Source organism: Miniopterus natalensis, chromosome 7 (assembly GCF_054644295.1).
Source record: "Miniopterus natalensis isolate mMinNat1 chromosome 7, mMinNat1.hap1, whole genome shotgun sequence".
In the NCBI taxonomy this organism is placed as follows: Eukaryota; Metazoa; Chordata; class Mammalia; order Chiroptera; family Miniopteridae; genus Miniopterus; species Miniopterus natalensis.
Genome location: NC_142087.1, coordinates 82,887,177 through 82,899,377, shown reverse-complemented (window position 1 = coordinate 82,899,377; position 12,201 = coordinate 82,887,177). Strand labels below are relative to the sequence as shown.

At 54.3% G+C, this 12,201-nt stretch overlaps 1 protein-coding gene across 2 annotated transcripts in view; it reads left to right on the top strand.

The window, feature by feature from the left end:
* Positions 1 to 5,101: 5,101 nt before the first annotated feature.
* Positions 5,102 to 12,201, top strand: part of TCFL5 (transcription factor like 5) — an 11,551-nt gene continuing 4,451 nt past the window's right edge. The window contains exons 1-5 of one of the 2 annotated variants that reach the window (XM_087819223.1): positions 5,102 to 5,760; positions 6,679 to 6,865; positions 7,315 to 7,477; positions 8,893 to 9,133; positions 10,975 to 11,116. In XM_087819223.1, the coding sequence (XP_087675349.1) occupies positions 5,102 to 5,760; positions 6,679 to 6,865; positions 7,315 to 7,477; positions 8,893 to 9,133; positions 10,975 to 11,116 (1,392 nt within the window). Of the gene's footprint in view, positions 5,761 to 6,678; positions 6,866 to 7,314; positions 7,478 to 8,889; positions 9,134 to 10,974; positions 11,117 to 12,201 lie in introns of both variants that reach the window. The other variant, XM_016202501.2, reaches the window with a different exon arrangement.

Genomic DNA, 12,201 nt, shown 5'->3' with positions numbered 1-12,201 from the left:
CTGAGTTTCTGCCAAGTGGTAAAGCCGGATTCTGGCTGTCAGGGCACTTTCCCGAACACCAAGAAGTCCCCAGTCCTGCGTGACTCCTCCCACAGTTGGTCTCCTGCATTCAGCCGGAAGCCAGTCTTGTAGACACTCTGCTACACCCTCCAGCATCCTGCCGTCGGACACCCTGGCTGTCCTCCAGCTGTGATCCCACTGCATCAGACAGGTACTGGTGCTGTTCGGAAACTGGCTCTCTGGGAAACTGGTGAAGAGCCCAGGCCCCAGCAGCTGTGTCTGCTTGTTGGGGAAGCCCCGGGGGGCTGCTACTCCCTGTCACTCCTGGTCCCCGTGCTTCAGCCACTTAGGCTGCTATGAAGGAGGCTGTTCCACCAGAAAGCTCGAGGTGCTGGGGCCTCCACTCCTCCCATCTCCTACCACAACAGCACAGGGACAGGCGGACAGGATGCCTGCGTAGGGGACACAGCTCACAGCGGGGACTGCGCTATGGCCGTGCTCTTAGGGGCCTGAGCCAGAACAGACAGCCTGCAGGGCACGCCTGCCACATCTGTTCCTCTGTCTAAAATGGGTGGGGAACGTCCAGCCCGTATGCCGCCCTCAAAATCATTTGGTCTGGCCCTGCCACGGCAACCACAGTTCCAGTCATCACATTAGAGGTGAGTTAAATGTTCGAGCAAATATAGCAGGCTAATTTTTTTAAAAATATGTCTATTGATTTCATAGAGACGAAGAGGGAGAGAGAGATAGAAACATCAATGATGAGGGTCACTGATCGGCTGTCTCCTGCACGCCCCCACTGCCTCCTGCACGCCCCCCACTGAGGATTAAGCCTGAAACCTGGGCGTGTGCCCTGACTGGGAATCGAACCTCGATCTCCTGAATCATAGGTCAATGCTCAACTGCTGAGCCATGCCGGCCAGGCTAACAGGCTAATTTTTAAGTTTATCATTTAGTATGGCCCTCGAATGATGTTATTCATTCGAAAAAATGTTCCCCACCCTTGGTCTAAAACTTCAGGTCGGCCAGGCTGTGTCACATAGCCACCCCTCCTGCAAGGGAAGAAATCAGGGGTGTTAGTGAAAAACAGGAGAAATTAAGCCATAATGGGGACCACCACAGTGTCACCCACTGTGTGCCAGAAAACTGACCATCACAAGTGGCGGCGAGGACTCAGTCTGGACCACACCTGTAGGCAGCTACCAGTGTCCTTTCAGTGACTTGTCAGGTGAGATGCCATGCAACCCAGCAGTCTCCATCCACGATCGGTGGGCAGTACTAGCCCAGATCATAGGTATTGCCCCGGCCAGGCCCCCAAAGGGCCCAGCATGCAGATGCACAGAACCTCTGTGGTGTGATGTCTCGAGGGGAGAGGGCAGTTAAGGAAAATCGCTTAAAGAGGTTCGTTAGGGAGGAGTAATTTTTAAAAGGTTGAAAAACTGCTCTAAACCAAGACTCTCGTTGACAAGTTCGTAAGCAAATATTTATCATGATTTATTCAAAATTGCCCAAACGGGTACCCACCCAAATACTCTTGGACCAATGAAGAGGAGGGTACTATGGCCCAGGGACAGAAAGGAGCAGGTGCGGAGAGGGCAAGTCTCAGATGCATACTCCAAGGGAAAGGCGCCACACAGAAGCCGCCAGCCTCAGGATCCCCTCACGGGACGTGCGGGATAAGGCAAGCACTCTGCCTCCCACCTCGAAGGTGCTCACGGTCAGGATGGCAGACCTACACCTGGCCCAGAATTGAGGGCTGAAAGGGGATCTGCTCCACCCAGGTGAGTCACTATGGGCGTGACCCACCTCAGCCCTCAGGGACTAACCAGCCAAGCATCTCCTCTTCTCTTCTGGCCTCCGCATCTAAGGCAGCAAGTCTCAGTGATCACCTTAGCCTGGAAGATGCAGGATTCTGAGAACAGTGACCCAGCTGTGACACAGCCACTGGGCCCCGGATGGTGGCCCCGGTGCCCTCTGAGCCATAATTTCCAAACAAAGACAGTAACAAAGTCATCTCCCACCTCACATGACACACCATCCAGAAACCATGCAGCTGCCCCACCCTGCAAACTCTGGGAAAAAGGCCAGCTGCTCTTGACGCCTCTTATGTTAGATGACAAGAGGAAAGGGAAGCCAAAGTAAGTGGTTACAAAAACGCAAGCATGTTCGTGTCAAAGTCAGAAGAGACACTTAGAGCTATGACAGTTCTTATTTCTGCAGCTGGTCCTGTGGCCAGTGCTCCCTCGGCTGCTCCACAGCCTGGTGAGAGACCCACAGATTCCTTCCTGACTGGCCTCCGCTGTGGGAGGTCCTGCCTGAATTACATCATTGTCACTCTCCACCAACTGTAATCACAGGATGTGAGTGCTCAAGAGCAGGCCAGTTCTCTGCACCTGGACCTGCTCTGCCTGGGAAGTGGCAACCCCACCCCCTTACCGTCAGGCCTTCCCTTCCCCAAGCCGGCACAATCTCCCATCTTTGCCCTTGAGGAAGCACTCCTCCCATTGGAATGAACCCTCTAGAACCTAAACTTGCAGGAACAGAAAGCACAGATTTTGCTAGTGAATCAGCAGGGGTAATAGTGATAGGAGCCACCCCAACACCCCTCAATTCCCAGGTCCCTGAATCTTGGCTTTGGAGCCAGAGCACCATATACTGGTTGCTAACTTAGAGCATATACCTCGTCCTGAAGACATGCCTGGCCCTGTGTGGTGTTACACCTAGCCAGCTCTGTAACTGGGTCTACATAAGGCTGTGAGGCATACCTATCAGAATGGCCACAATCCAGAGCGCTGACAACACCAAGTGCTGGCGAGGCCGCGGAGCAGCAGGAAGGCTCGGTCACTGCTGGTGGGAACGCAGATGGTGCAGCCACTTTGGAAGGCAGTTTGGTGGTTTCTCACAAAACTAAATACTCGTAGAATCCAGCTGTCATGCTCCCTGGTGTTTACCCAAAGGAGCTGAAAGCTGGTGTCCCCACAAAAACCTGCACATGGATGTTTATAGTTTTATTTACAATCACCCACACTTGGAAGCCACCAAGACATCCTTCAGCAGGTGGATGGCCAAGTCAACTGTGGTCCATCCAGACAGTGGAATATTACTCAGCAATAAAAAGAAATCAGCTGTCAAGTCATAGAAAGATGTGGAGGAACCTCACAGGCATATGACTAAGTGAAAGAAGCCCATCTGAAAAGCTATACACTGTGTGACTCCAACTATATGACATTCTGGGAAAAACAAAGCTATGGAGACAGCAGACAGATCCCTGATGGTCAGGGGTTGGGGGAAGGGATGAACAAGTGGAGCACTGAGGACTTTTAGCGCAGTGAAAGTGCTGTGTGATATCCAACACACACGTCCTATACCTGTTAAACTTCTGTTAAATTCCCACCTACGTGTATTTTTGAGGGATTGCAATGGTGTTGCATTTTAATTTCAGTGCACACATGTGCATTGCTGGCATACAGGAACACAGTGGACACCTGCATGACCTCATATTCTGCGACCTTGCTGAACTCGTGTAGCAGCTCTTATAGCTCCCAGAGGCTTCCTGCACAGATGGGCCGGCAGTCCGCAGGTAAAGGCTGGCGTGCACTTCCCTTCCACCTGAAAGCCTGTCTCCTCCCTGCGTTGTTGTGCGTAGTGGACCGTCCGTACAATGCTGAGCAGACATGGTGACTGTGGGCATCTTGGCTTTTTCCCTCATCTGGGGGGGACATTTGCTCTTTACCACTAAGTATGACATTAGCTTGTAGTTATTTTTCCCATGTGCCTTTGGTTGGCAGAGTTTCTAGCATTAATGGATGTTGGATTGGTCAAACATGGTTTTGGGGGTTTTTTTGCATTTTTGAGGTAATTGCATGCCTCTTCTTTTTGGTCTGCTAATACCGAGATTTCCATTTGGTTGACTCTTAAATGTACACAAAGCTTGCATCATAACCTGCACATGGACGTGACGTGTTATTTCTTCGTGTTAATCTTGTTTGGGTTCAGTTGGCTAAGATTTTGTTAAAAAATTCTGAGTGCTAGCCCTGGCCAGGTGGCTCAGTTGGTTGGATTGTCATCCCATACACCAAAAGGCTGCAGGTTCCACCCCCTGTTGGGGCGCAGACAGGAGGCAAACGATTGCACTTTGATGTTTCTCTCTCTCAAAAGTCAATAAAAATATATATCCAAGGGTGAAGATTGAAAAATAGGTTTGCCTACTCATTCCTGGGGCTGTTGCTCTGTAGTTTTACTTTCCTGTGATGTCTGTTTGGTCTTGATCTGGGGTTGCGCTGGTTGCACAGAAATGTCCAGCACTCATCACGTGGGGTTCGCAGGGCGGAAGGCGGTGGGCTGGTGGTCCACGGGTGTCCAGACCCCTGGAGCGACCTCCCTGCGGGGAGTGGGTGCTCCCAAGGGCAGGGCCGGGCGGCGCTGCCCTCCTCCTGGAAAGCCCGCTGCTCCCCTCGGGGTCCCCCTCGCATCTGGCCTCGGTCCATGGAAGCTGTTCCCCTTTTCCTTTTCTAGCTCGGTTGGGGCCTGGGCTGCCGGCTGTGCGAAGGCGCCTCGCGGCGGGCGGGTGCCTGTCGCGCTCCCCGCTCGCCCGGCTCGGCCGCCGCCGGGGCGACGGGTGCGGCGCGCTGAGCACCGGCCGCCCGCCGGGCCGCGCGCTGGGCAAAGCCGTCGGAGCCTCCCGGCCCGTGGGCGCGCTTTCCAGCCCCGGGAGAGGCCGCGCGCGGGCCGTCAGACTCCTCGCCCAGCAGACTGCCGGTCGCGCCTGCGCCCGGGGCGCGGCTTCACCTGCCCACTGTTGGGGCGCGTGGAGCAGTGTCTGGCCCGCGTGCTGAGAAGGGGGCCCCGCGGCCCCCGAGGCCCCGGGAACGGGGTGGAACGTGCGCGGCGACCGCCAGGCCTGCGGGCGGCCGGCCCCGCCCCGCCCCGCCCCGCGTGCGCGCGCAGCCGGGGCCGGGACGCCGGGAGAGGGGCGGGGCGGCGGGCGGTTGGAGGGCGGGGCTGCGCAGGCGCGCTGGCCCGGCGGTTTCCGGCGCGCCGTCCGCCTGAGCGCGTCCGTCGCCGGCCCGCCCGCCGCGCGCCCCCCGCCGTTGGCGCCGGCATGTCGGGCCCCGGGCCGCGGGAGCCGCCGCAGGCGCAGGCGGGCGGGCCGGCGGGCCCGGAGGGCGCGGACGCGGCGCTGGGCGAGGCGGGGCTGAGCTTCACGACCACCGACCTGAGCCTGGTGGAGATGACGGAGGTCGAGTACACTCAGCTGCAGCACATCCTCTACTCGCACATGGAGGCGGCGGCCGAGGGCGAGCTCGAGACGCGCCTCAACTCGGCCTTCCTGGCGGCGGGGGGCGCGGCGGCGGCGGCGGCGGCGGGGGGCGCGGCGGCGGCGGGCGGGGGCGCGGCGCCCGTGTACCCGCTGCTGTGCCCGCCGACGCTGGCCGACGGCGGCTTCGCGGGCGCCAACCCGTGCCTGGGCCACATCGACTTCCAGGAGCTGCGCATGATGCTGCTGAGCGAGGCGGGCGCGCCCCCCGCCGCCGCCGAGAAGACGCCGGGCGCCGACGGCCCGGGCCCCGGCGCAGCGCGGCCCAAGGCGCCGGACGCCGCCGGCAAGGAGAACGCGGCCGCGGCGGAGGGCGCCGCCGAGGCGCGGGCCAAGTCGGCCGTGCGCGTCCGCCTGGAGGACCGCTTCAACAGCATCCCGGCCGAGCCGCCGCCCGCGCCGCGCGGCGCCGAGCCCCCCGAGCCCGGCGTGGCGCTCAACAAGTGGGTCCCGGGCCGTGGCGGCGGACGGGAGGCTGGGCCCGCTGCCCGGGCGTGGAGGAAGGGAGGGGTCCTGTGCCGAGGCCACCGGCCCCCCGAGCCTGCCACCTGCCCGGCTGGGTCTGGGCGCAGAGGAAGGGGGTCCTGTGCCGAGGTCACCGGCCTCCCCGAGCCCGGCATCTGCCCGTCTGGGTCTGGGCGCAGAGGAAAGGGGTCCTGTGCCGAGGACACCGGTTCCCTCCTGGCGCCACCCAGCAGGGCCCCCCTGCATCTGGGTGTGGGAGGCCTGCAGTGAGGCTTTGAGTAGAAAAGGCGGCTTCCCTGCCCGGGATGGTTTGGCTCTGTGGTTAGAGTGTCGGCCCACGGACTGAAGGGTCCCGGGTTCCACTCCGGCCAAGGGCCTGTACGTGGATTGCAGACTGGACCCCTGGCCCCGACCTGGGCGCAGGGCCTGCGGGAGGCAACCCATCGACGTGTCTCTCTCACATCGATGTTCCTCTCTCTCTTCCTTCCGCACTCTGAAAAGCAGTGGAAAAAATATCCTCTGGTGAGGATTTAAAAAAATGCAGCTTTCACCTGCAGCCGGATTGCCAGATCTGTAGCCATCTCCCAGCCCCTCTGCTCCAGTGACCCCCTCAGCTTGCTATCCATGCCCACCTAGTAGTGTCCCCCATTTTATACATAGTCCTGATTTCTGAGGATGGCTCTCAAAGGAGATTGGTGTCAAGGGCCTGGTGGGGAGGGAGGTATAACTAAAAGATGGCACACAGTCCCCCTTCTCCTGTGAGGAAGGTTGGAGCTTGTCCACTACACCACCAGTTGATAGTTGCTTTATAGAGATTTTTGTGATGGTAAATGGTGTTTCAGGAAGCTTTCCTGCTACATCTTTATGTGTTTCTGGGTTCTCTTTTGTCTCGGCAGTTTGGTGACTCTTATTCGACATCCATCTGAGTTAATGAGTGTTCCTCTTCATCAGCAACAAAACAAATGCACAACGTTAGTGAAAAATAAGACAGCTGCTGCTGCCACTGCCCTGCAGCTCACCTACCCCCTGTTCACAGCGAATGCCTGCTCCTCTGGAGGAGGCCCCGGCCTCTCACAGACACAGGTACAGAAAGTGGCTTGTGTTAATTTCTTTACTTAGGTCCTAAGGACTTTTTTCTTTCGTTGAGCTTATTAACCTTTTACAATTGAGAGCATGTGTGGCCCTGTTGGTTGGAGCATTGTTCCGTACACCAGAAGGTGGTGGGTTCAATTCCTGGTCAGGGCACTTGCCCAAGTTGTGGGTATGATCCCTGGTCAGGGCGCATGTGGGGGGTGACTGATGGAAGTTTGCCTTTCACATTGATGTTTCTCTCTCTGCCTCTCTCTAAAAATCAATTTAAAAAAAACCCATAAAATCAAGAGCATTTATGCTGTTTGGGAATTTTACAAAGTTATCAGTGCACCTAAGCTCTTCGTGTTGTGTATCAATAGCTTTGAAGTCACTTCTATTACTGCATTTGTGCAGGACAAAGTTGCATATTGGTCAAGTTCCCATTGCTTCATCTTTTCCAGAGTTCTAGTAACTCCTGCTCTATGCTTGAGGCTGCCAAGCATCAGGATATCGGATTGCCGAGAGCGTTTTCTTTCTGTTATCAACAAGAAATTGAATCCACGAAGCAAACTTTAGGTAGTAGAAACAAAGCTTTGCCTGAGCAGGTTTGGATTAAAGTGGGAGGTAAGCCACCAAGTGGAAGGGAACAGGTATTTCTGCGCGGTCTTTGCCCCCCAGTGCTTGTGGCCTTGCCCTGGAGAGGGGGGAGGTGGTTTAGGAACATGAATGGTCTTGGAAATGCCTGTATCTCAGGGCTCCTTCCATCCCTCCTCCCCATCACCTCACTTTGAGCATTCTTCTGAACTACAGACATCATATTTAACACTTGGTATGGGAACATTGAGTTTGGGGCTGCCTTTTCTTAATAGTAAATACCCTAACACAAAAATGATAGACTGACATAAATTTTCAGTTACCTTCAAGTTCCCAAAGCACATAGGTTTCTGTTCGTTTGTTTTTTCTTATTTAATACCCTGTGAGTAAGGCAGGCACCTGAACTCTGCTAGAAGCCTTAGGAGACTATACAGATGGCCAGAGGCCTGAGGTGGGAGCAAGGGGCCATATGGTGGTTCAGAAAGTTTTACAAATAAAGACACTGCTGAAGGCAGACTCTGCTTTCCTCAGATATTAACTCTCAAGCCCTTTCTCCCTGGAAACAAATTATTTTTCAAGTTTCCCCCCAGAATAATGTGGCTTACGCTAAGCTTTCCAAGAGCTAATGAACACAGGACGGGGTGGAGGGCTACTGCTTTCTCCCATGGCAATAATTAATTTTTTCCTTGTTTTTATGTTTTCTGCAAAAGTATATGTTAACATTTGTCAGATATGAAGGTTAACATTAAAATAGTCCCTGTACTGATTGCTGAGCTTAAGGAATAAAACATTGCCATTGCCTGTGAATTCCTTCTGTTCCCCTTGAAAAGTCAACATTCTGAAACATCCTAAGTGATTCTTTTGAACGTGGCTTTGTGTGGCTTCTGGGGTGCACGTCACCACGCACACCAGTTAGGTGTTTGCTGTCCTGTGTCTGGTGGAAATGTGATGTGTTTCTATAGCTCTGATGTGAGTGCTCCTCCTGTGGGGAGAATCGCTTGTAAGGTGAGGGTGTGTTGCATGCTAAGCCACCTAGCTTTTGATCTCTTCTGAGAATTGCAGGTAGAATATCACTTGTCGTATTAGAATAACTTCAGCTTTTTTCCCCCACTCTAATATCGGAAAAATCCAAAAACTTCTTGGTTTTTCTCTTCATTGGTTGCAGTTAAGTAACCTGTTGATTAACAAGGGGGCATTGACAGGGTTCTGTTGTCAACACTCAGCGTGTTGTAGTTTAGTTATAGATTTATGCCCAGTCTGGTGTTTGGAACTAGGAGCTTCGAGGTGACTGCTCACACAGAATTGCCGAGGTCTTCAGGTCTCTGCTTCTTACCCACTAGTGTTTATGTCTTGGATTGAAGATGCCAACACGTGCATTCGGCATCGATGAAGACAAGAAGAATAAACAGTTAAAGTCCCGCCTTTTTCTTTTTTTTGCAAAGAAGAAGCGCTGTGCAAACAAGCAATGAACAAGAGGAACAGGAGTAGGATGCGCCAGTTGGACACAAGTGTGGAGCGAAGAGCCCTCGGGGAGATTCAGAATGTGGGCGAAGGCGCCACCACCGCCCAGGGCTCCTGGCAGGCTGCGGAGTCATCGCAGTCCCACCTTGGGGAGCAGTCCCAGAGCGTTCCGGGCGGAAGGTCACAGCGCAGGGAGAGGCACAACCGCATGGAGAGGGACAGAAGGTAACATACTCGCTCGGGACTGAGTGTAGGGTCACCTGTGGACACTTACCTTAGACACATTAGTAATAATGGGCCCCTTGTTATATAAACAAGTAGTTGTGTCCATGTTCAAAGGGAGAGGAAGTTGGCACAAGTCAACGTGGACTTTGCTTTTCTGGGTGGATCGGGGTCCCCAACACCCCTAGACCCTCCTTATGAGGATGGCTCATGGCTTTGATTTAGTATGGAGAAAAGACATGGCAAAATTTGCAGTGTCTCTAGGGCAGAAGGCAGGGGATCAGGTGGGGACTCCCAAGGGTCTTGCCATGGAAGTCACCAGCAGCACTTCACTCCTAGCCCCGAGTTCTGGGACGTGTGAACTGCTGCCAGCAGACTCTGTCCCCGAGATTTTGTTGGGGCCGTTCATGTGGGCGTCCCCTGCTGGCACACAGCCAGGTTCCAGACCCAGAAGGGAAGCACGTGTTTCACACAAACCACAGTGTTTGTACAAACTGCTTAGGCACAGGGGGCCTCTCTTAACCAACAGTGGTGGGGCCCTGCCTCCCCTCCCTCCGCCTGAAATCTGAGCTCCCAGGTGCCAGCCTGGCCAGCCTTCCTTCCTCAGGAGTGGGGCAGCTTGCTGACCAACTCCCCTGCAGCTTCTGTCGCCAGTTTGTCCTGGTTCCTTTAAGAATGTTGGGGAAGGAGGGGGTTAAAACTGTTAAGTCGTTTTTCTGTAGAGATATTTGTGTGATTCTGTGTAGAATCAGGGTGGTTAACGTTTTTCTTTTGCAGCTGGGCTTTTACATGATGTTTCCTAACACATTAGCTAACCGAGTCATTTATTGAGCATATGCACCAGTTTCTGTTGTAGGCTCAGGAAGTGCAGCCTGGACAAGTACTCAACTCTGAAGCCCCAGGGTTGAGCTGAGGCAGGTTACCTCTCTCTAAAGGCATATAGTGCAGCCAGCCAGATAACCGTGAAATGTGATGCACACACACCCACTGAGCTCACTGGTGACAAAGGGCATCTTTCCTGCTTACATTTATTTAATAAACATTCACTGAATACCTGTTGTGTGAAAACCTTACCTGTCCACAGTGAAAGTTCCCTCTTGTCTCGCGTTTCTGTCTATAAAATAGAGATACTGCCTACCAACATAGATTAGGGCTGGAATTAAGCGAGCTGATGTGGGGTGGAGAGCATTGTGTACGTGCCAGCTGTGTTTACAAAGTCTGAAGTCCTGCATGTTCAGTGGGAGGTGAGGACTGAGGGCCGTGTGGTGAATGTTGTTCATTGTCAGCTCCGACTCTGCACATCACTACCCCAGTGTGTGAAAGTCACAGATGGCCTAATCATGACCCCAGCTATGATTTAAATTGACTCTAAGAATCTTAGACCAGGTTTCCAGACATTAACAGGCTAGTGTCTGTGGTCCTTTTTGAACCAGGCCTCTTGGGGAAGTGAAGCTGAGGTACTTGTCCTGGGCACGCAGAGGGCAGGTTACTAACTTGAGGAAGAGGGTGACCTGCCCAGGAAAACCACACGACACTTTGCTTCCAGTTTCAGGGGCTTGGGTCCCTCCTTGCTAGACCAAGGTCCCTGAGGCGAGGTCTAGACTCTAGACCCTTGAACCTGGCCCCTGAGAAGTAAATAGGGAAGCTCCCCGGGGAGGGCACCCGAGGCAGGAGCAGCCTCTAGTGAAGCCTGGCCGAGGGCAGCCATGGGCACTAGGTCCTGGGAGGACAGAGGGCTCTGCCCACTCTGCGCCGGGCCCCTGAGCTCTGACCCTTTGCATGGCAGGAATGCTTGCTTTGCTCCGTATCTGCTTCAGATTCTGTTACTTTGCATTTTGTTGTAGGCGCAGAATACGCATTTGCTGTGATGAGTTGAATCTTTTGGTCCCGTTCTGCAACGCCGAGACGGATAAGGCCACAACCCTGCAGTGGACTACCGCGTTCCTGAAGTACATTCAGGAGCGCCATGGAGATTCTCTTAAGAAGGTGAGCATGGAGGCCAGGTTGAGTCTCAGGAGTTTGTCAGCTTATCAGTGTTCTCATCACTGAGCAAAGCTAGCACAGCCGGGACTGCTTACTCCACGACCAAGTAGAAACAGCCCAGTGTCACAAGTTGTGACAGACTGAGCGCCAGCTGTGTGCAATGGGCAGGACTGGGTGAGAAGGGCTCTCCGAGACTGAAGGAGGTGGTTGTTTTACCCTCAGAAAACCCAAAGGGATGAAGCAAGAATAGCCACACACAAAAAAAAAAGACAGATAAATGTCAAATAAATGGTCTGGACTTCAGTGTCTCAGAAGGCAGAGGAAAGAGACACTTGTGTAGGCTGGGTCACTAGGTTGATGTCGGGCTCTGGGGCCAGCATGGCCTTCACTGTCTGTCTGGTTCCCAGTGAGTGAGCTTGGCTTCGGTGGTACCGAGTGCTTGGTATGGGTCTCGTCTGCCCCTTACTTGGTTCAGAGGAGAGAATGGAGGGGGTGACACCTGTGGCTTCTGTGCTTCACCGGGAACCTCGGACCTCAGCTCGGGTGCTGGCTGCAGAGCTGGTGGTCAGGGTGACTGGTGATGAGGCTTTAGGGAAGTGAGTCCGAGCTCCCTGCGCAAGCTGTTGTGTGGTCGCAGCACGTGTCTGATTAGAGAGCTAAGCTGAGGTTGGTGTGGTAAATGTGGAACCTTTTCAAAACAAGCCTTCTGCCCTGGCTGAGTGGCTCAGTTGGTTGGGCGACATCCCATACACCAAAAGGTTGCAGGTTTGATTCCCAGTCAGGGCACATCCACAGGTTGCAGGTTTGATCCAAGGTTGCGGCTTGTATGGAAGGCAACTGATGTTTCTCGCTCTCCCCCCCTTCCTCTCTCACAAATAAAAAAACAGCCCTAGTGGGTTTTGCGCAGTGATTAGAGCGTTGGCCTGCAGACTGAAGGGTCTTGGGTTGAATTCCAGCCAAGGGCACGTACCTGGGCTACAGGCTCAATCCCTGGCCCAGTTGGGGCTTGTGCCGAAAACAACCAATTGATGTGTCTTACGTCAATGCCCCCCCCAACCCCCTGCCCACTGTCTGAAAAGCAATGGGAA